Below are 25,894 nucleotides of genomic sequence, written 5' to 3'. Positions count from 1 at the left end.
TTGGTCATTAAATCATCTTAATTTTTGGACTGCCTGAAGTAATGCGTGAAAAAACGAAAGAAAAAAAAAAAAAAAAAAGAGCTCAACCATCTTTGGAAAAAGTGCTTCAGAAAATGGGTGAAACAAGAAAACATTGCTGTTCATGTGAAAACCATGTAGCTGATTTCACAGTGAAAATGTTCGAGCAAAGCAAATGTTATCTGGATTGTACAGAGCTCGGTATCATTCAAAACGTTTTGATACCGGTATTGACTCTGATACGGGTTCCTGAAAAACACTTTTTTCCAATACCAACTTCATGAAACCTATTTGAACAAAGACAACTCCACGACATAATACGATACAAATCTTTAGTTTTCATTCAGAGGGTTACAATTTAAGCCAGCTATTTACCGTAACAATTCACACACGCGCCCTAAATTCTTCACAGTGGTAGATTTAACAATTTACCGACGTTCCCTTAAGACTGCACACGCAGGCTATCAGTAGATGCTAGCTAGCTAGAAGCCTCCAGTCAAAGCAGCGCACGCAACTCAGACAGGTATGTGGCCCAAAAAGTTAGAGGCGAGTCAAATACGGCCTTCTGGTTTGAGAGTTACCGTAGTTTTAAGGGTATTGTATACCATGTGATACGCACCATAGCCAATTGGCCATTGAGGCTGTTAGATGATTTTCAAAATAAAAGCTTCTTTTTTTTTTCACCAATAGTTAAGTTTCGGTTTAGCTTCGTTTGTGAAGCGTTCTCTGTCCTTCCCTCTGATTCTTTTTCAATGAATGACTCCGACTTACTTTATCTCACTTTCTAGTTCAGCTGCTTCACAGAGAGACTTATTCAGCTGTAGATATTCAGGGGGAAACCCGCACAGTAAGTGAACACAATGCCTTTGAATAGAACGGTGGAATATTTTACCTCAAAGAGGTCACTGTTTCAAAAAAAAAGAAAATGGCAAAAAGAAAACACAGACAGAAGCAGCAGACACTCAGACAGCAGATAAAGAAGCGCAGAACAAAAAAGGTAGATGGAGAGGTGCAGTAATACTGTACCACACCATTTACACTGATTTCTAATCACATTCACACACACACACACACACACACACACACACACACACACACACACACACACACACACACACACACACACACACACACACACACACACACACACACACACACACACACACACACACACACACACAGGTAGAAAGACAGCCAGCTAATCCACAGCTGGGCAGAGAGTAAAGTGTACAGGGAGGAAACATTCACTATAAACTAAAATAAGATGCAGAGAAAACATTTAAAACAAACATGTAGAGGAGATTTATGGTAAACAGGAGCCTCTTGGTTCAGAGCTTTTTGAGTAGCTGCTAAAAACGATATAGAAAATGTGACACAATTGCTTCATTTTAATTTTGGAGGTCATAACTTCTCCATTTCACAACACTTGAATTAAAATTCTGAAGAACTGACTGCATGGGTATGAAGTCGTGACAATCACAACCCACTTCAAGCAACATATTACAATAAGAAATTGATATTCGCACAAGAGGTTCCTCAGGTTGTTGTTACAAAAACAAGCCCCGACTTGAGCCTTGCCTTCAGAGAACGAGACCAACTCAGGAGTGTGCAACTCCCTGCTACTGTGGCTGAGCGGTCGTGTATTACACTCCAGTTATTAATTTGGACACCCCCCCACCTCCCCTTTTTGAGCCAAGTCATACAGTCCAGACCAGATTAAAACCACGTGCACAGTGGTGCTTTTATTCCTACACTTCTTCCAAATGGCTTTTTTTTTCCCTCACCCCATCCCCAAATCAAACTCTTTTTTAATCAAAGGAAAAACTGATTTAAGATTGCACAAGCCAAACTTTCTTGGAGTCATTACTTTGCCCCAAGTTTCATAAAAAGAACACAGCCAAAGAATTCACTGGTTCCAGTGGTTTAGGGCCAAAAGCAAAACATATGAAGAAGCTGAATTTAGCACGGATGCACAAACTGATGCCGACACCACAAGATTTAGATCCAGTTTGTGACCTTTATTGTATCACTTAGGCCCCATTAAGAGATTAAAATCATGTTATTGTCATGTGCTAAAGGTGATGAACACAAATAAATTCTTACTTTGCTGGTCCTCCCTAACCTAAGCAAGAAAAAATATAAGAAATAAAAAAACAAAAACAAAAATTGTCCAGTGTTGTGCAAGAAGCAGTAGTTAGCAGCAATATGCTGTGCTTGACTGTTGCTCATAAAGTGCGCTATGCATTATTACACATAACACTGTATTGACAAATGCCAGTGCAAGTGCCAATGACTAACTGTAACTGTAACTGTAACTAGGGCATTTATAACGGTAGAATTGCAGTAGAAGTATTAACAGTCGGGTGTATAAGCATGTAGAGTTGAGCAAGGGTTCAGTGAGTGGACAGTGTGTGTGTGTGTGTGTGTGTGTGTGTGTGTGTGTGTGTGTGTGTGTGTGTGTGTGTGTGTGTGTGTGTGTGTGTGTGTGTGTGTGTGTGTGTGTGTGTGTGTGTGTGTGAGTTTCAGAGAGTCATTCAAAAGTCTGATGGCCTGTGGGTAGAAGCTGTTTGCTAGTCTGGTTGTTGTGGACTTCATGCTCCTGTAACGTCTACCTGATGGTTAAACAATGCATGGTGTTCAAGATCCTTTCACACATAAATTCACAATTTCAACTGAACAAATAACCCAAAACCCACAAGCTTCTGTCATCACACAAGCAGGCAATTTCTCACCATATCAGATGACTGATTTTTCACAGCCACTTCAGCTACTCAATATTTTTCATTTCACTGAAACGCCATTCGTCATGGAAGTGTGTTTCTCTGCAAATGTTAAGCAAATCCCTGCTTTATTAGTGAGTATCTGTCCTGATTTATTACGTCATATTTCACCCTTTTCAAGTTCTGCAGTCATTAAAGACACCAGCAAATCAGCAATTATTTTAGCTGAACATTGGCAAACATGTGCTTCTCTCTTGCCTTTTTTTCCACAGCAGGAAATCTGTTCTGTTGTACTCTTGCTTCAAGTGACAACAAGTAAATATCAAAGGGAGAAAATCTGCTCCAGTCAAGCTTAATAAACAACAACTTTAACCATTTGCATTTAGCTAGGAATTACACCTAAACAGAAACTCCCGCGCAAAGCCAGAATCAAAACACATACAGTAAGTTAATTATCTACATATCAAATGCAATTCTTATATCTGGTATTATTCTGAATTCCATCCTGTAAAATACTTTTCAGTAAATTTGGCAAGATATCAGCAAACTGTTGACGATATACATCCCTGCAAAGCAGTAACGTTCTATAAGGCTAGAAATGACCGGCAGCTTAGTGTTGATTTTTTTCTTCTCTGAACACAAACATAAGTTTGTTCCTCTTTGTTGACCAGAAGCGTAACTCTAGACAATAACTAAATTAGAAAATAAACCAAGTGCTGTTGCACCCTAACCCCACGGGTTCTCGACTGGTGGATTGCGACCAAAATTTTTTGTCGCAGGGCCATTTTGAGTGGGTAGCAGGCGTGTGCGTGGAGTAAAGAAAGTTGAGAGAAAAACAAGTTCGACTTTTTTAACTGCAGTGCGCGTGCAGGAGCTGTTTGCTGCCAGCGTTGTCATGACAGTAACAACCTAAACTTACATCATTACACCAGTTAGAGCATTTATAAACACGGCTAGGGTTAAACAAGTCTGCCTCTTTATTCATTTCAAGAAAGGTCTGCCTTTTATTTCATATTTCATACTGTTTAATTTATATTATTGTAACTTAAAGAGCATCACCAGTTTCGAAAAGCACATATGCTTGTACTTCAAGGTCAGCCTGCTTCTTTGTTTTTAATGGGTTTTTTGAAGAATAGCTGCACTTTTGTTGCACCTTTTTTTGTTTATTCCATGTTCTTAACAGTGCATGAAGGCCATGACCTAAAGACCAGGGAAAAATGTGGGTCCTGAAGTAAGACCAGTTCAAAATCACAGAACTAAACACGGTCACATATTCATTTCACACTTGTATAAAATATATTTAGAGTGAACGAAAGTAATAAAATCGATCCATTTTTATGCCTGCAACAAGTCATCAGCTGGAAAAAGCGGCAATGTTTTCATCATTTTAGACACATGACTTGTTATTCTGTCTGAAATATGTGGAATCTTTGGATCTACCAAATGGTCCCATGATGTTGCCATACCCTAATTTACTTTTAATCCAAAATGTCTGTCCTAGCAAATAAAGACATAATTCACTTCATATATTCTTGACGATTAATTAAGCATCTGCTGATTACCTACTATGTTTCTATTGTTATAACAATACAATTATGACCACCTATAATTATTAATTAAAAAAAACCATTTCATGAGCTTTTAGTGCACTTTTTCCCTATGTGGCAATACTCTCAAAGATAACCTAATCACATAAAAGAAAAATACTATCCTCTGAGTTCTGTCCTTTTTTGTCCTCAACTTTGTTTACTAGTACTACTACAACTAGTTTATTCTTAGGAGGAAAGAGATTGCAGTGTGATGCCACAAAGGGCTTTGTTTTGTCTCAAAACCAAAGCATCTCGTTTATTAGCATGGTACACACCTGAAATCACAGATCACAGAAGACTATTTTCAAGTTTTTGTATTGTCACAGCAATATATGATTCATAGTATTGTTAAAAAAAAAAAATGTTGCTTATCCTGAGCTGGATGTTTAAAAAAAAAAAAAAAAAAACACAACCTATTCCGATTTCCCTAATTTGCTTCTTTTTTTTAAAGGTCCTTCATCACTAAAGAGTATTGAGCGTCAAAAAAAAAGATGACTTGATGATTATACACATCCTTCCTTTATTTATGTCTCACACATTTGTGACATTTACCACGTGAAACACATGTTCCAGCAGCCATAGATCATAACCCATAATTTCAATGCCAAACTAATTTCTAAATTCCAAATGTAAGTGTAGTTTTTAGAAATAAACAACTTCTTGGTGCCTTCCTCTTGCACGCTGTTACAAAGTTGACAAACTGTAATAGACTCAAATTTGCTTGTATTGGCTGGAGTTGACTTCAGAACATTTTACTCCCATTGTAGCAATGTGGACTCACAAATAGGAAAACATAAATAGCCTACATGGCAAGAGGTGATAAACGGTCCCAAACATAGTTTTTTCCTAGAATGTGTCAAGGTACAACCTCTATGCATGCCCTCTCCTCTTAATCTATCTCCAAGGTTGGTGTTCATGTTCCCCGGAGCCATCAACACTGAAAACAAAACATAAAAGCCTTCACTTTTATTTGTTTATTTTATTGCAATATTTAATTTGTTTCCTTTGTAAATTACAGGGTTTTCATCAAGTTTGTATCAATTGATTTCAGGATTTCTGCCAGAAGAGCTCTGCATTCAACCTGTAATTTACCTGTGCATAAACACAATAGAACATCATGTGTTGTCTCTGGAGCTGTGCAACTTTAACTGGAACATAATATCTCTGCATTTACGAGTATCAACAGGAACAAATAACTCGACCTAAATTAGATTAATCATGTTTGTTTCTCAAAAGTCCACTTGAAAATGATATGGACACCTACAGCAGGCACAGTGCTTTGCAGTTCACTAATACCGTCCTCGTTGTTTTTAAAACATTACAACAGATTGTCTGTCCTACTTTTAACTTATTTATTAGTAAACACCGAGTGAATACAAGTTTTGACAACACTGACATGTGCTACTTTGCAGAAATGTGCCTCCGTGACATTCAAGTTGCTCCCCTCCTTTTGTCACACTTCACTTACACCACATCAACCAAACTGCAACCCTCCTGCAGACGGTCCCGCCAAAGCGCAGGTTAACATTTGATAGGTTGTCTGTTGCAAAAAAAAAAACTGCAGGAGACATTTACAAGTGCGAACTTTCTCTGCTATATTAACAATCGGCAATAACAGCACTTTGTGCTAACCTGCTACTACGTTAGCATGCCGAGCTAAATGACAGCTGGCGGCGTGGACGTCAGCTCGGTCACCGGGCAAGACGAGACAGTGAAATCATTTGTAAATCTCGATTTGTGCAAAAAAAAAAAAAAAAACACACACACACACACACACACACGCTTGTCAGGGCTTGCTTCCTCTGTTTCCAGAAAACGGCATGAGGCTGCGATCGAAAGTTGCCGGGCTTAAAGTTGAGGCAACAGTGGCGGATGAGTAACTTAGGTTGCAGCATATTGTGCCATAAGTTGACTACCGGCGGTCTGAGACGTGTCCCCGGACGAAGTGAAACCCACTGACCTGCGGGGCCTAGCGGCTGCTGCTGCCCGTCCTCCCCGAAGATCAGTCTGAAGTCCAGCTCCTCATTCCCGGGGCAGTTTGCAGTAGTCATCGGGTTTGACAGCTCGGGTTGTTGTTTTTTTTTTTGTTTTGTTTTTTTTACCCCGCCACTCGACCGTCGACCGCTGGAGCAATTCGCGCCGTCCTAAAATGTCACAACATTTACCGGCTGCCACGACGCCAAAAAAAACTTCAACTTTTGCTCATTTTATTCGCGAGTGAACCCGCGTTTCTTCCCCTCCCACCCCCCTCTCTCCCTCCCTCTCCCTCTCTCTCTCTCGTCGGACAAATCCACAACACAGGTCGCCGACTCCTCTTCTCTTCCTCCGGCTGTTAACGAGCGAAATTCTGGCTTCAACTTAAGAGAAAGTCGCCTGAGTCCCCCCTTGTCTCTCCCCTTGTCTCACTGTCTCTGTCTGTCTCCCGACCTATTTTCACGGGAGGGTTTTTTTTTTTTTCCTCCCCCTCTCTGTTTAATGTTCGCTATAATAAACTGTCCGTGTGATTGTCCCGTTCTCCCTCCCTCTTTCTCCCCCTCTCTCTCTCTCTCTCTCTCTCCTCCTGTCTGTCTCTCCCCGGAGCTCCTATCCCAACTTTTACTAACCCCGCGTGACAAGGCAGTTCCAGTGTTGACGTAAGCAGACACAACACAACACGGGGCACGCGCACGCACACACACTCGCAGCTCCTGGTCTGTGGAGTTAATGAACACTTATTACCGCGTTACGGGCCTGAAATACGTGCGTAATGATTTGGAACCGAAGACGCAATTTGGCGCCCGGGAAATAAAACAATGCGCGTAATAATATTTAGGACGATTTGAAACAATTGGCTGAAATTCATAAATATTTGGTTTTAACCTCGTGTTGTATTATCTGTGTTATCCATTCTCTTTTTGCGAATTCAAATGCACAAATATTTGAAACTGCGTGAGGCACACCGTGTGACCTTGCCTCAACTCGGTTTTACAGCCCCTTCGCTCTATTTAATTGGTCCTTCACTGTCTTTCAAACACCCACCATTAGATCACATCCGATTGCACCTGCCCCTCAACCCTACCCGCTTTGTGTGGTTCTAATCTGAGCCAGGATTGGTAAGTATAATGACATGCTGTACTTTTTACCTTTAGATCCAGCGGGCCTGTCAGCAGCACAGAGGCCCATTCATTTCTAATCAGCCAGTTTAGGTTTGTGAATGGGGGGTATCCAGTAGGTAGGGAAGAGCAGACATCTTGATCATAGCTTTTTCTGTCATATTGCAGATGGTGCTGCTTAAATAGCATCCCCTGCTCATTAAAACAATGCTTGTGTTTTAAACCTGTTTTTTATTTCCCACTTTTATCCCTTCATGAAACTAAGAGGAGTGTTTCTCACTCAGTGCGAGTTGTTATTCTCAAATGTATTGTTAGTGCTCAAATGGTGATTTTGCACAGTGCTGTGTACTTGGTGGGACTAGGTGGATTTTTTTTTTTTTTCATTCCAGAAAACAGCAATAAAATATTGACCAAAAGTCCAATAATGTCTGCAAAGCTGAGGATATATAACCTGTCAAAGAAAAATGTGTACTCCTTACTGCTGGATTTGAAATAGGAGTTTGTTAAATGGCGTGCAAATGAATAGTTTTCCTTTTTGTGCACATTTTATATTGATTACTCCTGTTCAAAATTATGGATTTCTATCATTGGTTATTTAAATCACAATGCAATTCTGAGTATTTCTCACCAAAGAGTAAATCTGGAGCTAGAATAAAGCAATAGTAAATCCGTCTGTATGGGCTGTTCCGCTCCCTTTAACCTTTGCGCCTCTATCCAACCCATCAATCTTCTCAGGTTAATCTTCATTGGGCAAGCAACACAGACGTTGATGTGCTCTAAAGCTGTAATTGGTTGCTGCTTTGTTAATCTTGGCTGACAAAATTTGTCTTATATCCTGCTTCCAACCTGCTAGAGACATAAGTCCAAACTGATAATGCTTACCCTGACCTATTTTGACATATAAATTAACTTGTATTACTGGCAACATGTGGGGCATATTGAAATTCTTCTTTCGAGTGTACACACTCACGCAAGCACATAAACACACACACTTGAGGATGATCAAGGATATCTGCCTCTATCAAGCAGGCTTTTAATGTTTCACCAAAAGCACTGATAAGGGTAGTTATAAAACATCTGAGGTTTTTATTATGTGCTTTACTGCTGCTATTCATGGTACCCATCATGAAATGTGGGACTTTTATGATCAACTTAACATTAAAAAAAACCTAAATATAATATTTGTGTAAAAATACAGTAAACTTGAGATGTTTTTAATATAAACATGGACACTTCCAAGAAACTAAAAAGAACCCCAGAGATTAATTTTGTATTTCCAAAACTTCAGCATACTTTGATTAAAATTACCTTATCCTTTTTCATAAACAGGAGACAAAACCGTCTTCTTTTTCTGACACAGATACACTACATATGCTATATGCATGTGGGCGTACAGACAAGCGCTCTGCTCACAAATGCATCTGAAAGCATCAATATCACATTTCCTGTGGTCTTTCTTTCCAAGCAAAAAGCACCTAGTTTAACCCTTCCTGATTTATATGCTACTTATATGAAGTCTTTCTCCCAACAAACATTCGTTCCTCTCCGTTCTGGGGTGGTTTGATTACGGTGAAAGTCATCTCGAGTTCCAAATATACATTTTCAGAAGTTTTCCTTTGAAACTTTACGCATGTTAAATGTTTTCCTGCCATTACAGACAACAGATTATCTACAAATCGTATTAAGTTATTTTACATCACCTAAAGGTTTTGCAAATATGAATGTATCGAAAGAGAACATAGATCTAACAGATGCACACTTACTTGAATAAAAGTGACCTATTAAATGTTGAGCTTCCTATGATTTAGCTTTACAAAGGAAAAGGGGATCCAAACAAATTAAAAAAGAAGAATTTTACTTTCTCCTTTGAACTGTGAGTCTGTGTTGTCCTCTTTTTTCAATGTTTTATGGCAGTATTTAATTTAAAAAAATGAAAGTCAAATATGCTGACTTCAGAATGGATTCAAAATGGAAAATAGAATTAAGGTGTGACTTTACTAGAATACAGTGTTAAAACTTCACTAAATGACAGGATGAAAAACATTTTAATTCATCTAAATGTTTCTTACATTTACTGTGTAAATGTGATATATATCCTTATTCAATTACAAATAAATATATGAAATATTGTCATGTGGCAGTCACTAGACTTGAGTGCACTTTCTCCTGTGCAATAGTCCTGTCTCCAGACCCACCCGGTTCTAATTCAGGTTACCTGCATCTCTTATCTCTGCAGATGACCTTTGAAGGGAGAAGATAAAGCAAACAAATCGTGTGGGAGGCTGTAGATGTGGTTTATGATATTATGTTCTTGTACAGACAGTTACGAAGGAAAAAACAAAACAGCATCTGCCCCCACACTGGTCCTGCCTAAGAGGTGTCATTCTTTCAAGGATTGGGGTTTGCACACACTGCAGAAATGCAACGCAGCACCATGGCAACATGCGCAACGCTCACTAAATGTCAACGAATATGAAATAGCACTTCTGGTTCTGAATCAGAATGTCAGCTGATAAGGAATTAAAAGCTCACAGAGGCAGTTTTGTAACACAAAAATAGTTTACACACTTTCTGATATTTACATTGAAACGTATAAATGTAATTTCTGTAATTCACTTGTAATATTATGTCTTTATTTTTTGTGTGATTGACATGTAGACCTATAATTGTAATGACAGGGAGAATGAAAAGGTGAAAAGCATGCTGAATAAATAAAATAAACAATGGCTGAGAAATAATTGATTTATCAAATTTTTTTCCAATGTGAAGGAAATAAAGACTCAGACAACAGTGCAAACACTTGTTATTGCTGGTCTGTTCAGGGTTTCAGGTGACTTGAACTCTTCCTTGATGTTTTGTGCTGCCCTCTTTCGTTCATTTTATGAAACTGAATATTGACTCATCTGATGACTGAGTGAGTCAGTTCAGCCTCCTGTCAGGCAAAGTCTGGACATAAAACCATGTAGGCCATGAGAATATAACTCATTTAAATGTTCACTTTTCAGTAATAAAGTTCATTAAATAAAAAAAAATAAAAAAGTTGACATATAGTAGAATACATATTAGTACATACTCAGCTCAAAGCTTTTTTTTTTTTTTTTTTTTTACTGTTAGGAGACAGACAATAGGTTCACAGGGATTCCAGCTGCCAGACCTTTTGTTTGGCAAACATGTGACAGACACTATTAGTCAAAGTGTGTGTGAGGTTTCGAAGCTACAGTAAATCAATCGGTGAGCTGATTCATTCAGCACATGTTAGCTGATGAACGATCAATGCTGTAACAGCATCGCTGATCCAGACAGCTGATTTATTTGCACGCTGTGGTTAAATGCCACGGTTCTTTGCAGAAAATAGTATAATGGCAAAATACAAACGTATTGATCAAAACACAGCGATGAAAACATTCCCATCAGACAAATGCAGGCAGGGCAAATCAACAGAGGCTTGTGTTCCCCTTTGGACCCTCTTTGGATGCATGCCTAGGGAGATTAGCCTCCTTTTTATAAGCTTATACACACCAGTGGCAAAGTAACAATACTGGATTATCTCTATAGGAATTCGAGGACAGACATACAAAATGATGCATGTCTTTGACTATAATTTAAAAGTATAGACTACATACCATGCATACATGTTTAAAAAGAGCAATATCCAAGAATAATCAGACATAATGAAGACTTTTCGCACAATGTTACCACTTTGAAATGAATAAAACTGTATTTTTTTAATGGATTATAGTGCCTAGGGTTTGGTGTTTGCTGAATAGGATTGACCAGAACTCAAAGTCATGTGTACCGTTATTGACAGTCACAGTTGTGTCAATGACAGTGCTCTTTCTCACCCTTGTCTAATCTATCACAATTCCTCACACTACTGTACTGCAGGCTGTGCTGAACAATAGGTCAGTGATCAGCAGATTGATTTAGCTTTAGAACAGTCATACAATGTTCATTACCTCAAAAGAAACGCAGTGTTCAGGGGACACTTGGATGGTCATTTGGTCTGCTGTTTAAAACCACAAATATTTCCATAATTTTGTTCCATACCAATGCATTTATCTTTAGTTATAATTATAGCTTATGAACCTAATTATATTATTAGGCAAACAATTCTTACTTATACATTAAAATCAGAAAACATTTTGTCAAAAAATGGCTTAAAAAAAACACTGCGCTTACAACATTTATAATGTTTATTGAATTTGTTCAATTAATGCGATCAATTTGACCAATTGCATAATTTTCATGAAAGGTTGGTGTTTTTGTATATACTGGAATATTTTTGATAAGGTGAGAAAATAACAAATAAAAACATATTTAGCAAATCCAGATTATGCTTTTCTACACACGTCATCACCCTACGTCCACTGACATCATCAATACTCGCCAAGAAAGCATGGCGTTGTTTCTGATGCAAAAAGAGTACTAACGGATTTACGGTGAGGATTTTGTTGTTGTTGTTGTACATTTAGCGTGACTTCTAAAGACTCAGTGCAATTAACTGGATTTGCCTCCATGCGGTTATCGTTCATACCCGTTTTAGATCCCGTCAGCTGAATCTCGGTGGTAGCGAGCCAATAAAGCGTCAAAATGCAGTGCGTGAAGGTCGGCTGTTCGGCTTTGGTGGCGTCGAGGGCTCTGGGCTCCGGTAGACCTTATCGGTCCGAGCTTGTTAAAGTTTCGGCTTGCTGTCGTCAGTTTTGTCAGTCAGCGGCGACATCGGGAGAGACCGTGGTTATTCGTGTTCCTCGTTACCTGCAGAGGCGCCTTGAGGACGTGAAGGAGACTCGCGGCAAAAACAAGATCAACACCATCAAAGCTGGCAAGCTCCTCATCCACAGCAAGAACCCCGACCTGAACCAGTCTGCGGGATACGCCCTGGGGAAGTTTGAGCCGCCCGTTCTCTGCTCTCAGGGATGGAAACACAACAAATCATGCGGCGACTATTTCGCCATCAACAACATCAAGGCTGTTGCTCCCTACGTTACCACCAACCAGGAGGACGGTGGACAGAGAACACCGTTGACATTCAGTAACCTCCACATCTGCAGGGAACTGGTGGAAACTTTGGACAGTGTCAGCGTTACCCGTCCCACCACCGTGCAGCTGCAGACCATACCGAAGGTCATGAAGGGTCACAACATCCTCTGTGCTGCAGAGACGGGCAGCGGGAAAACCCTGAGTTACCTCCTGCCTGTAGTTCACAGACTGCAGGCTGATAAGCAGTCAGAGATGGACACTAACGGCAAATGCAGGACCCGTGCTGTGGTTCTGGTGCCTTCCAGAGAGCTGGCTGAACAGGTGGCAGCTGTGTCCAGGACTCTGTGCGCTCCGTTTGGATTGCTCACAAGGATTGTGGGCGGTGGGCGAGGTGTGGGACACATCAAGATGGTCTTCAAGAGGAGTCATCCAGATGTTTTAGTGGCTACACCAGGTGCTCTGGTCAAGGCCCTGAGAAGACGTTATCTGGATTTGAGTGAGCTGAGCTTTTTTGTGGTGGATGAGGCCGACACTATGTTCGACCCCAGCTTTTCCGATATGCTGGAGAGCATCCTGCGACACACAAACATTGCTAGCGATCCCAAGGAAACACGTGGCCTGGGTCATAAGGCCCAACTGCTGGTGGTGGGGGCCACCTTCCCGGGCGGTGTCGGGGAGGTGCTTAGCCAGGTGACCGATCTCGGCAAAATGTTGGTCATCAAGAGCAAGATGCTGCACTTCCTCATGCCGCATGTCAAACAGAGGTTCCTGAAGGTGAAGGGTACTGACAAAATCCTGGAGCTCCACCAAGCCCTTAAGCTGCTCCAACACGACAAGGGACAAGATGCCGGCGTCCTGGTGTTCTGCAACAAGTCTGCCACCGTCAACTGGCTGGGCTACTCGCTGGAAGAGATGGGGGTCCGGCATGCACGTCTGCAAGGGGAGATGCCCGCCGCTGTGCGCGCGGGAATCTTCCACTCGTTCCAGAAGGGCGTAACGGATGTGCTGATATGCACAGACATCGCTTCACGCGGCCTGGACACATCCAGAGTGTGCTTGGTGGTCAACTTTGACTTCCCGGAATCCCACACTGACTACATCCACCGCGCAGGGCGAGTGGGGAGAGCGGGAGGGGTGGAGGATGGGGAGGTGCTCAGCTTCGTCACTCATCCCTGGGATGTGGAGCTGGTGCAGAAGATCGAGACGGCTGCACGCAGGAGAACCAGTTTGCCAGGGATGGAGTCTGAAATACATGAACCGAAGCCCAAAGCTGTGGACGCGGAGGAATAGATTCTTTGCAGAATGATGTATGTGCCGAGTTAAAAGCTGCTGTTTTCACATTCATCTGCTGAAGAGTTTTTCTGTGCTCATGGACAATCTAAGTTGGGTTTTTTTGCCGAGCGTTTAGATTTGTGACATCACAAATTGTGTGAAAGACGATCTTGTAGACCCGCGGCAAAAGACTGTGGTCCAACATTCAACTTCCACAAGCCAGATGTGGAAACTTAAAACCTCCAGTGCACATGCGCTCAGAAGGGTCTTTACAGTGAAGAAGAGATGTCTTGTGTTCACCAGTTAAACTTCTGAAATAAAATATATTTGCATATTTATAGCTTCTGTAATTTTTAATGAGGGAGAAGGAGTAGATTTCATGATAAGAAGTTTAATGAAATAATTGAACTCGTTTTGTGGAAAAACTATATCAGGCATATATCACAATTCCAAGCTGAGTATTCATGTGTCACAATGCAAGCACGGAGGAGATCTGTAAATGTGAAAAATATACTATCAGCAGAAACGGTGAGCAAGGTTTGGTCAAAATAATTCAAAATAAAACACAATACAGCTGCATCATTTACAAATAATTATGTATTTTGTGAAGGAATCATCAATGAAATTTCTCAGTTTTGGTTCATCTTTCTGTGGAAAAACAATTTGACAAAATCTAGCTTTTTTTTTTTCTTTTTTTTTTTTAAACTCTACACACCTTCAAACACTCCCATCAGGGTTCATTTGAAAGAACCAGAGGTCTTGTTTTGCCATGCTACATCCTTGAATCGTGTATTTCTAATTGAGGGCACTTAGTTGCAACTCTGTAAAAGCACTAATATAAAACCCTTCTTAATTGGAAATATAGGACACACTAAGTGGTTGCTTTATGTGTAGATTTCATTTTGCTGTAATTTCAAAACATGTTCTTAAGGCATTTATTTCCTCATGAAAATAATGTTTTTGTTTATGCGGATACGTTTGCTCATTAATTGCTTATTCAGACAATTTTTTTATTAAGTGGCAGTGTTTGTGTTAAAATTATTTCACTTCAAAGTAAAATTTAACTGCAAAATCTTCTGGCTTTGTTGTACTTTAACTCTGTCAAGCAATATTTCAGCGTTGAGACTCTAAAGTTTGCTTTTAGAAGTGTGTAATATTTCAACAGCACACAAACCTTTTGTTTCCAGCCAAAGCACCATTTATTTTTTGAAGTACAATTATTTTTCCTAAGAGTGTCTGCCCTGTTGTGGTTTCCTTTGGCAAAAATCTGATGTGGCAGACACCAAAGAAATCCTAAAATCACTATTTGGGAGGAGAACCAGCAGCTTCTCCTCCCAAATACTTAAAATAGAAATTGACCTCATTATTGAGTGTAAAGTCATTTTAAATGATAATACTGTGACCACTGTGGGTAAGTCGGTGAAAGAGACGTTACTGTTAATCTTTTCATATACAACCTGTTATCTTTAACCACTGACTTGTATTAAAACAAGGTACAATCTTATTGAGTCTTGTAAAAAACTGTGAATTGAACAAAGAGGAAAGATACATTGTCCTTTGTCACAACTGTCCCGTTCACCTTTTATGGTTTTAACTATATCTTTTAAATCTTTTTGGTTTCTTTAATTATTTTCACACACATTTTTATATTCTTTACCCTAGTCTAAGAAGTAGATTTTTTTTGTAATGTGTACTGCATCTGTATGGCCACAAGGTGGCGGCATTTGCCTAATTTTAGAATATGTACACCATCTTGAGTAGTTGATGGGTTTAAACATGTATTCAGATGTTTGTGCTCCCTGCTTGTTGCAATTTACTTGGCACATACACTCACTGGCTACTTCCGGCGACACTGGCTGGACGCCCCTTTGCCTTCAGAACCACCTTAGATTTTTCGTAGCATATGTTCAACAAGGCGCTGGAAACATTCCTCAGAGTCTCAGTGTCATGTGGAAGACACAAGTCTGAAATGATATAAGCTTTGTGACATGGCACGTTCCCCTCCTGACAGTAGGCATTAGAAGATGTGGTCAGAATAAGATAAAGAAAGAAAATAGAATATACTCAGTTAGGTTGTGATGTTTAACTGATGCTCAGTTGCTAATAAAGGGCCCAAACAAAAACACACCACTACACCACCACTACCATGCTTTCATGGTTTCACTAAAGTCTGACCCAAACACTTGAATTTCCAGCAAAAATTAAGACTCATCTGACGTTAATTTTTTCCGATCTTCCATTGTCAAGGTTTGGTGTACATGTGCCCAATGTAGCCTCAGTTTCCTGTTCTTGGCTGACATTAGTGGCACTCAGTATGGTACTCTGCAGCCCGTCTGCTTCAGGGGTTCGATGTGTTGTGTATTCAGAGATGGTCCTCTGCATACCTTTGATGTAATGAGTTGGTATTCGAGCCTTTCTATCAGCTTGAACCAGTCTGGCCTTTCTTCCCCTCCCCTCCTCCACCTCTGCCATCAACAAGGCATCTTCTCAGAGTGAACTGCAGAATGTTTTTTCTCATTGCACCATGCTCTGTAAACCCTAGAGATGGCTGTGTGTGTGAAAATCCAGCCTGTCTAGCTCCTACAACCGCACTGAGTTCAAAGTCCCTTAAATCACATTTTATCCTCATTTTGATGTTTGGTTTAAACATCTGTAGATCCTCTTGACCGTGTCTAAAAAAAAAAACTAAATACATCGAGTTAGTGCCACATGATTGTCCGATTAGATCTCTGCTTTAACGAGCGCTTGAATGGGTGTACCGACTGAAGTGGACGGTGAGTGTCGTTACCAGCACATTGGACAAGCCCACCTGCTGGTTTCTGTGTTGTGGGTGTCAGTACCTTTTGTGTTTGCAGTATAGTTACACCTCATCAAACTCCAGTCAAGTTGAACGCGGGCCAAAACCTGCCATCTCTTAACGTTGTAGATCGAAGTTACTTGAAAGGATTTCTCCCCCCCCCCCCCCCCACACACACACACTTGTCCATGCCTGTGAGTGCTCGTTGGAAGCAAGCTGCAAAAGTGTCAACATGAAAATCTGCGAGATTTAAGAAAGTCTTTGAGAACTTATTTCAAAGATAACAACTCGTCCTGCAACACGGATGGTTACAACTGGTTAGAAATGGCCTGAATTGTGGATGGCTACAACAATCTTCAACGCAAGTGCTCTTATTTTGAAATGGCTGTTACATGATGGGTGATTTATCCTGGAATGCTCTGGGAAGTTTAGGGATTATAGGAGCATACGGACTTCAGTGTGAGGCAGACGGACAGACTGTTAACGGCTCTGACAATAACAAGAGGCTTCCATAAGAATGTTTGGAATTTAGCCGTAGTTATCCTGCCCCAGCTGGGGTCAACATCTTTCATCTTTGACCCTACCCCCCTGCCTAGCATTACATTTCATCCAACTGTACCCTGACAACAAGGACCCAGTGTTCACTTATAGCATGTGGAGGAACTGCCTCCAATCCCTCAATTTATATTTTTGTCCTGCTTTAACCCAACTCACCTCTTCAAAAGTTAAAACAAAAATATCAGATGTGTATCACTTCCAAGCAGCTGCTGCTGGGCCCCTTTTCCCAAATGGCTTAGGTTGTCTTAACCCATAGATATTAGCCTTTATAGGGTCAGTCATCGTGGTGACACCACACATGATGCTATGTCTTCTTCTATGGCTGTGGATGAGCTTCATCATGTGTAAGAACATAACCCTGATGAGGACACAGTGATGTCATCATGGCTCAAATACTACAATGTTTTAACAGAAAGGCTGTGGTACTAACTGAGGGTGTGAAGTTTGAATGACGTGTGATGGGGAGAGTCTAATGCAACATGTAAGATTCAGAGTGTTTGGTGCTTTAATCATACTAGGGACTAAAAGCTGGAAAAGTATCTCTCTGCTGCTTCGAGTCAAATGTGTTCTTGTTATAGTTCCTTTACCTGGATGTTTGGCCATCACTGTGCAGAATTATGTTTGTGCAGAGTTTTGACACCTGAATAATCTTTGCATATTTGTCTGCTGAAGGAAGAAAAGTTTCTCAGTCAGTCTGCATTGGTTTAACACATGCACGTATGAGCATGATTTTGTGACGTCACAACTAGTTTGCAAACTAATTGCTGTCCATGGTTTTGCAACTCGCAGACAGGTGACATGGAAACCTGGAACCTCCAGTATTCAACAATGTTGGACGTTTTAGTGAAGCAGAAGAGGACTTTTGTCTGCCAGTTTTTCAAGAGGGAAAAACAATAGCTTTAAATGCAAGACTTTTTAGTGAATGTTTATGTTTTTAAACCATATCAGATGCCATAAATTCCAAGCATAGTATTTCTTTATGACACAAACATGTCAGGAGGGCATATTTTGATCTCTGTTCCCCGAATCTCCCCATTATGGAAATATAGTAGTAATTGGAGAAGTAAAAATTGGGGTCTGGGTTCGTGGGACATAAAGATTGACCGCTTTGAGGCACCTCACCTCCCAGCAAGATGTAAAACAAATAATTGGTTGTTTGAATGTTTTTTGTATTTTCTCTTCTCTTTTTCTTTTCCATCTTCTTTCTATTGTCTTTTTCTGGGATGGGGGGGACAATAACATGTCCGTTGACTACTGGTATCCATTAATACAAATAAAAAGTCAAATTTTCTAAAGAAAAGAATCCCACATATTAAAACTAACTAACTATATATATATATATCACTTCATTTAGCCCAACTTGTAGTCTCATGGGATATATATGAACAAATGGACTACAAAACGTTTGGGCCATTAATAATGACGCATTTCCTCTTTGCCTCGCCGTAGGATTATCTCCCCCCCCACTCCCCAACCTCCCCATTTTACGCACACACATACACACAGCGCCGCTGCTGCTCACACACTGTCCGGCCACTTGGAAATTTCCCCTCAACGCGCAGGATATTCCAGTGCTGAGGAGCGGGACTGTCGGCTAATGTGCATCTTCTCAGGGCTGACTTGCTTGAAATGCCCCAGTAGAGGATCTGAAGGTAGGTTTACAGCCCTGTAATCGGCTTATTGTGGTGCCCATCTCCCCCGCAGCACAGATCTGTCTGACCTTCTCTCCGACCAGCGCTTTGTAATCAAATTGCACGGCGTGTGTGTGTGTGTGTGTGTGTGTGTGTGTGTGTGTGTGTGAACGCAGCGTGGGTCCCAGCCTGCTGGATGAGGAGTGTGTGACTACACTGCATTTCACTGCGCTCGGCTTCTTTTTGAATGGATCTGCGTTAAGTTGCGGTTCAGACGCTGTGATGCTCAGTTGAATCAACGTAACTTGTGGAGTCTTTAATTGTCGGTTTCTCCGGTGGCATCGCCCCGGTTTTGGCGACTTTACAGACCACAGGGCTGCTGCAGGGGGTCGCCTGGTGAGTTGAGTCGCTCTTCTTTTTTTTTTTGTGGTATACCTCTTGTTTGCGAAGCCGCAGGATTCAGCATGTGGATAACGTAGGCTGTGGCTTTTGTGGTGTGTGTGTGTGTGTGTGTGTGTGTGTGTGCAGTCAAAGAGGCATGGAGAGTTCACGGCAGGGGCAAGTTACACTGGCCAGAGAAAACCAGCCTCCGCCATGTTTCCATGTCAGTCAAGCTGCCACTAATGCCACAGGCAATTGTTTACAACTTTTTTTTTTTCTCCTGATTTTCACGCGCTGCCAAGAATGCGTATCTGAAACGCACGCATTCAAGGCGGCAACCGGTGTGAAGCGTGTTCCTGCTGTGCGACAATATACAGTGAAAATCCACCAATGATCGCTCCTCTACACCGCTGATCATCATATGGCTTGCAGTGTGTGTGTGTGTGTGTGGACCTACTGTATGTTTTGAGCCGTGGCCGTCATTTCTACCTTTTTTACCCAGCGTATTTCCCACGACCTGCCATTCTCTGGCAAACCTGCACCCGTGCTTATCGTGGCCAAGGTGGTAATCTGAGCAGTGAAGTGCGACATGTAGAGTAATGTATGGTTCCACTGCAGTAGGTCATGGTGAATAAATAGGGAGGATGGCTGCCTGTGTATCGGCTCCGCTGCCACACCCCTTCATAGAAATACGAGGCGCTGATATATTTTGTCTTTTTTTGTAATGATCACATGTCCTTATTGCTTCAGTAAATCTGGTGATATTTTTAAACGTGGCAAAGGGACCGAGCTGAATGACTACTTGTGTTATGTGCCAAGTTTGCGCGCGAGGATCAATACAGTGGCTGGTATTGCAGTTAGTGGTGGATCTATCAGCAGGCAATGAATTTTAGTGAGCCGCTGCGGTGGGTGTGTGTGGGTGTGGGTGGGTGGTGTAGACTGTGAGCTGGTTTGGAGGCAGACGTGACAGGTCATATGAGATGGGGTGAGGGGTGGGAGGGGGATGGGGGGCAGTGGTGAAGCAAGTGATGCCTGCAAATGTTTGACGTGTGCAAGTGAGTTTCTCTGGCAGTTTAATGGCCAAAAGTAAATCCTTCCCTGAAGCCCCCACCCCTCCACCTTCCGGCTACCTAGACCTTGGCTTGTCAGAAAAAGACACATGACCTTATAGGCTGCTGTGTGTGTAATGCCTCAGGAAGGCGTGATCTGCCCTGACTATTTTTTGTGCTACACATACTCCAGGTATGTCTAAGGGATGGCATTCCCTGTAGGAACCAGCTATCAGATATGACCCCCCCCCCCAAAAAAAAAAAAAAAAAAAAAAAAATCTATAGTTAATAAAGTGGCAAAGAAAATTGCAGCAGCAAAGAGAATGTCATCGCACCTCCTCAAGTTGTCCTGTGTTAAAATCTGTCCTTTCAAAATGGCAGCTCTCATCTAATGAACCAGGCCTTTGTTCTTCTGCGCTGTTCAGCTGCGCTTCTGCTATATCTCTGTGAAAATGTCATTTTTCCCAGAGCCTCACAGGTAACTGTTATACTGATGCTGCTCGGTATGCAGCTCCGCAACGCAAATCACGCACAGATCACCTATTAAACTGACCAAACTCTTATCTGACTTTCCTCACATAAAAGCAGCAATCAACAGCATTTTCATTACATTAGCAACTGCGCTGACCTTTTGAGAATCCGTTCATGCATCCATTATGCTATTAGTAGTTCTCAAAGCAGCAACAAATACACTCTTCACAATGCAGCTGTTCAGTTATTCAGTGGAGGTAAAGGAGAAACCGTGTGAATCAGACACATTCGTGAGGAAATGTTTTGATTTGCAAGCTGAAAGCATCATTACTGACTTAGATTAGTATGAGAACCTTTCATTGCTAGTTTTAGCAAAAGCTATAGTTCTCTTGGCAGAGAAAAAAAGTCATTTGACTTATCTCTACCTTTTAGGGTACTCACTTTCGATGCCATGTGCTCCCGGCCTCAAGGCCTATCTCATAGGGCTTTACTCATCAGCAGCATGTGGCTAATTTATTAATCTGTCTCTTCTGTTCTGCATGTAAACAGGCCTCTGCTGTCACCAGTGATCAGAGAAAGAGGAAGTAACTTTGTTTATGTGAGTGATAATGGTCCTACGTGAGCATGTAATTATAGACAGTATTGTGCATTAATTGGGAAGATAAAAAGGGTAGGTTTCTGGTCTTTATCTGGAGTTGAAGATGAAATTCAAGTTCTACTCCTGAGAATAGTGAGCAGGTTTAGCCAGGAGAGGTTGATTTTTAGCTTTCATATTTGGAGGTCTGGTGTATGTTGGCTGGTCCTCATTCGATGGCACATTGTTGGGCCGTTTTACATCCTCTCTTCTCCTCCTCAGCTGCCCTGTTTTGTTGCTCCAACCTCGTGTATCTACAGCTTTCTGTCTTGCCTGGCTGGTAGAGTTTGTGTTTGGTCTGCAGGGTTGATGGTATAATTTTGATAAATCATTCTCGGAAGTGTAGACATTTTTTCCTCCTTTGTTTGGTTTCTTTAGACCTATGTGGGATGGGTTCCTCTGTGATATTGATGGGTTGACCTCATCCTCCCTGAAATAAAAAAATTAAGCTAATGATTATCTTTCAATCCTTGGATACAAACCCGGTCTTAAGCCAGGCTCTGGCCAATAAGTTAACAGAGTGCTCTCTGACATGCATTTGTAAACATGGTGAAAGGACCTTCAGCATCACTCAGGGTCTTTGTAGCAATGGTTGACAATTTTTTGACCCTTCTTCCTGATGAACCCAGGCACGAACATGAACGATGATTGGTCCGGGTCATACTTATAGTGTTGCCAGTCTCCTGACAAAGACACGGCAAGAGTTGATGGCATTTTAATTGCCTAATCTGACAAAGTTATCATCACGAAAGACAAACATATTGTATAGTTTGAGGCCAGCTTTACTTATAATCGTTGAGATTTTCATGAAATACAACCCACTTTTTGATGTACGGACAGTATTTTTCCTGCCATACCCATTCAGCGTATTCACATTCTGTAAATACCTTTCTATATAGCAGTTCCCATTGTCAGTGGTGTAGTCGGCCTTTTCCTCCCTGGATTCAAATGGCCTCTGTATGCATAACTTCAGTGTGAGTTTGTTTGGGTCTAACAAGATATACACCAGTTGCTCTTCTGTTGTCTTTCTAACAAAGGAGAAACTCGAGCAGTGTTTGCCGTAGTATTAAACCCAGATATTGTTGTAACTTTAACCACAGCTGTCCTCAAATAAAGGACTCAATAGGACGACAAGATTTACAACATCAACATTTCATACCAGCTCAGTATTTTACACAAATGGCAATTTATGTAGTTGAATGGCTTCCAAACAGCAGCAAGCATACATTTTACAAAATGGTGTGCTGGTGTGCTTAATGCATTTAGTGTGAGGGAGGGGAGGAGGGTCTGAATGGAGGCGGAGGAATGTCTGGCCTAGTTCAAGTTAACAATATCACAGAATTTCACACTTCGTTGTGACCAACCTAGGCATGCGTAACCTTAAACACAAGAGTCAAATCGCAAGATTCCAAGCTGGACTTTCTGTGAGAAAGAGGGCCTGCATCTTACTCATGTACAGTATCAGACAGAGAAAGCATTGAATCCTTTTCCATGATCCTTCATATTAGAAGGTGAGAACTGGCCGCAGGCAGCGGGCTAATAAAACATTAAAGTGTCACAGGTTTTAGCCAAAATATTCTTTTTGTAAATGTCATGGAAAAAAAGAGTCCTGTACTCAGTAATACAAACTATGGAACAAGTAACAATATACACATTCATGTAAAAGTTTGAAAAAATGGCTGTTGAGTTAGTATGTTTGTATGTATGTTTTTGGATGTAGCTCATGGTGGGATGGATGCAGCAGAGGCTGACTTTTTGGCACATCCTATCTACTTTCAGTTTTTTTCCCACCTCCCACTGAGTTCTCGTTTGCCTGCCTCCCACTCAGTCCATCATCCCATGCAGATTGCATCACAAATAGAAGCCCGTACTGTGGCTGTTTTCTGGTAACGCAAGGAACTATTTCTGCACAAGTGGCCTTTGCTAATTGATTGGTTTTAAATATTTGGCATGACTCAACGACGGGGCATGTTCACTGTGTTTTTTTTTTAGCCCATTATAAACATGAAGTATGTTTTTGGGAGGAGCAGTTTGTCTGACCAACTGGTGCCCTGCAGCTGTCTCCATATGTGCTTCTATGTGTGCTGCAATGGAAGTCGGAGGACACCCAGTCTGGTTTGAAAATAAAACATTTTTGGTCATGTTGAGTAGTTTGGAGCAGCAGCAGTAGCCAGTATGGTTGTCATAGAGACGGGGGGATGGAAACTGCGTACTACTTAAATGGGCATCTTGAATAGAGATGTTCGTTTGAACTGTTGCAATTGCAATGAAATTATAACAACATTCATGACCACAAATGTTTATCATCATGGTTTTTTTTAATTTTTTTTTTATTTTTTTTACAAATTCATGTTGTATAATATCCTGATGTCGGCCATAACAAAGGATGAGTGCCACTGTGTACTCAGATGCATGTATATTTTTTGCAGATTCATATTTTCTAGTGTTAAATAGCTCATATTTGCTTTTAAAACAAAATAAGCCTGTTATTTGGTGACACTGGAGCTGAGAATGTATTGTCCTGTCAAACTAAATTGTCAACTGTTCCACACTTGAAAGAACGGAGCTTCCATCCTCGGTGCAGCGGTTATCTGTCTGTGTCAAGATGTCTTTGAACAACAGTTTAAAACATTCCTACAGCCATTGCTGGGGCCTGTTGAAGCTCTACTCTGACCTCTTTAGCTCGGGCAGACGCATGCTTATGTACAAACATCACATCCACAACTAGATTTAAATAATACCAGGTTGTATGCGACATGAAACCTGAAAGATCCCGGCATTGAAATGAGGTGATGTCCTTCTGCTTCAGTACAGTTCTTTGAAATGAATGCTAGCTATTTCTGAATTCAAGTATCTTCTTTATTTGCTTCCCAGAAATGCTCATCTCAGGATCTGTTACAGCTTTTAGGCTGTAGATGTGTAAACACATGCTAAAATTAAACTTATTATCTGCTCGTGATTCTAAAACTGCCCAGAGATATTACTGTAGTTCCCTTTTGTTACACTAACATTACACTAATAATCTAAAAAGCTCTTCGTGGTACAGAATGGTTTACCTCTGATAAATATTTTAAATTGTAAATGATGAAACTGGAATCGCTGTGAAATGTAGTTTTGCTCAGTTGGAATCTGAGTTTATTATTAACATAATTAAATGCCAGAATCAGACAGGAAATGAATGTCCTTTTAAGCAACACTCTGAGACGGATCACTAGTTGTCGGGGCCATATCCAGGTTCACTTTAAAACCTCAGCTTCTAATTTCAGGGGTTTTGGTCAAAGCGACGCGTCATCTCGACACTCAGCTGAGAGAGTATCTGCTCTGAAATGTGTTTCAGGTTACATCTGAGCTCTTCAGCTATTACTGGACTGCATCTCTGGCAGAAATCCCTGCTGCCATGGTTGCCACCTCGAGACCCATGCCTCTTAGTCACCAGGGCAGAAATGTAACCTAATCAGGTGTCTGCTGCTCCCAGTGCATGAGCACACTGCACCCCGAACAGAGTGTGGATTGACTATGAAACCGTGTGTGACCAGGCACCCCTATGGTCCATGTTACTAGGTAATACCCTGTAATTTTCACATTTCTCTTGGATCCCTTGTTAAATCTTAAATTGCTTGGGGAAGTAAAGCTCATTCTCCATTGACCCCTTTCTTCTTTCTGCTTGGGGGCTATTTGATCTGGCCAACGCCAGGAAATGCGGTAGCTGGCAAAAGGTTCCAGGAGCTGGCGTATAACATAGAGATTGCTGCTTTGCATCTGGAGACTGAGTCAGAGTTGGCAGCGAGCAAGTGAACTACGCAGCTATCTCTCCACTCCAACAAGTGTTTTATTTTAGATACACCCAATGGACATCTTAATGCCAATGCTACTTGTTGCGCTTATTGTTGGCATCTTATCCAATGTGTGTTTGACTTCAGATAACTATCGCCGTAGTACGGGTGAATCTGAATTTTTTTTTTTTCAAATGTGTTTATCTAGACTGCAGATCTTCATCACAATATGAGATTGAGGACCAGATGTAGATCAACTGAGTCTGCAATCAAAAAGTAAAAAGAGGAGATAAGCGCATCCGGATTTGATGGTTCTGTCAATGAAAGCCTCAGGCCCAGCCTTCTGTTTTAAAAAAGGGGACATCTATGTTTCCTCTGCTGCTTTGAAGGTCCATCAGCAGTTGATTGTAACTGATTCTAGTCCCCAAGTCATGAACAAATGTCATTCTCATTGCTCAACATGTTTGTTGACAAATTTCAACATTTGTATCACTCATCAAATTATTTCTGTCCCTGTGACGTTGTGGTTTGTGAAAATAATCCCGCATTGGAATTCCCCAGGAAGTGGCTGCGGGGCAGCTCGGAGCTTTGTTGAGCTGCAGGGACTGAACATTCTGGGAGTAATGGAAACGTATCCCACCCCTCTGCTCCTCCTTTGCCCTCCTGCAGCCCAGGGCGGCTATTCTTGGTTTTCCCATAAGGATAAATTCTTGCTTCAAATGTTGTGCAGCTATGCATGGGGAGTAACCTCTCTGTATAAGGCCACCCGGCTTGCAGAGGAGCTGAAATGGGCCCAGTGTTGCCGAATAGAAAGGACAATGAACCTCTGGGGATGTGAGGGTAACGAGCCTCTGGGGTACATCGTTTGTTTTGAAGAATAGTGTTCAGATTTGACTTATTGTTTCTCCTCTTGTCATTGTAAAATGTGT

At 41.2% G+C, this 25,894-nt stretch overlaps 3 protein-coding genes across 7 annotated transcripts in view; 2 read left to right on the top strand and 1 right to left on the bottom strand.

The window, feature by feature from the left end:
* Positions 1-6,914, bottom strand: part of nfatc3a (nuclear factor of activated T cells 3a) — a 62,905-nt gene extending 55,991 nt beyond the window's left edge. The window contains exon 1 of the mRNA XM_069690553.1: positions 6,288-6,914. Within this exon, the coding sequence (XP_069546654.1) occupies positions 6,288-6,378 (91 nt within the window). The 5' untranslated portion in view covers positions 6,379-6,914. The remainder of the gene's footprint in view (positions 1-6,287) is intronic.
* Positions 6,915-11,797: 4,883 nt separating this feature from the next.
* ddx28 (DEAD (Asp-Glu-Ala-Asp) box polypeptide 28) lies at positions 11,798-14,009 on the top strand. Its single transcript, XM_069690556.1, has 2 exons — positions 11,798-11,858; positions 11,963-14,009. Exon 2 carries the CDS (start codon positions 12,010-12,012, stop codon positions 13,687-13,689), a length of 1,680 nt encoding a protein of 559 aa, XP_069546657.1. The 5' UTR covers positions 11,798-11,858; positions 11,963-12,009; the 3' UTR covers positions 13,690-14,009.
* A 4,528-nt stretch (positions 14,010-18,537) lies between these two features.
* tln2a (talin 2a) overlaps positions 18,538-25,894 on the top strand; it is a 94,090-nt gene continuing 86,733 nt past the window's right edge. For 2 of the 5 annotated variants that reach the window (XM_069690552.1, XM_069690551.1), the window contains exon 1: positions 18,538-18,678. The gene's annotated coding sequence lies outside the window, so the exon portion shown is untranslated. Of the gene's footprint in view, positions 18,679-18,926; positions 19,054-25,894 lie in introns of those variants that run through there. The other 3 variants (XM_069690550.1, XM_069690548.1, XM_069690549.1) reach the window with 2 other exon arrangements.

This window comes from Brachyistius frenatus, unplaced genomic scaffold (assembly GCF_029030835.1).
Source record: "Brachyistius frenatus isolate BFR_SWC_R1_liver_20210118 unplaced genomic scaffold, ASM2903083v1 Contig_9, whole genome shotgun sequence".
NCBI lineage: Eukaryota > Metazoa > Chordata > Actinopteri > Embiotocidae > Brachyistius > Brachyistius frenatus.
Note: the sequence above shows the minus strand (reverse complement) of the source record. Positions and strands in the feature narration are given on the sequence as shown.

Excerpts from the sequence above, each read along its gene's own strand:
- ddx28 (XM_069690556.1), top strand. The coding sequence starts at position 12,010 with ATGCAGTGCGTGAAGGTCGGCTGTTCGGCTTTGGTGGCGTCGAGGGCT.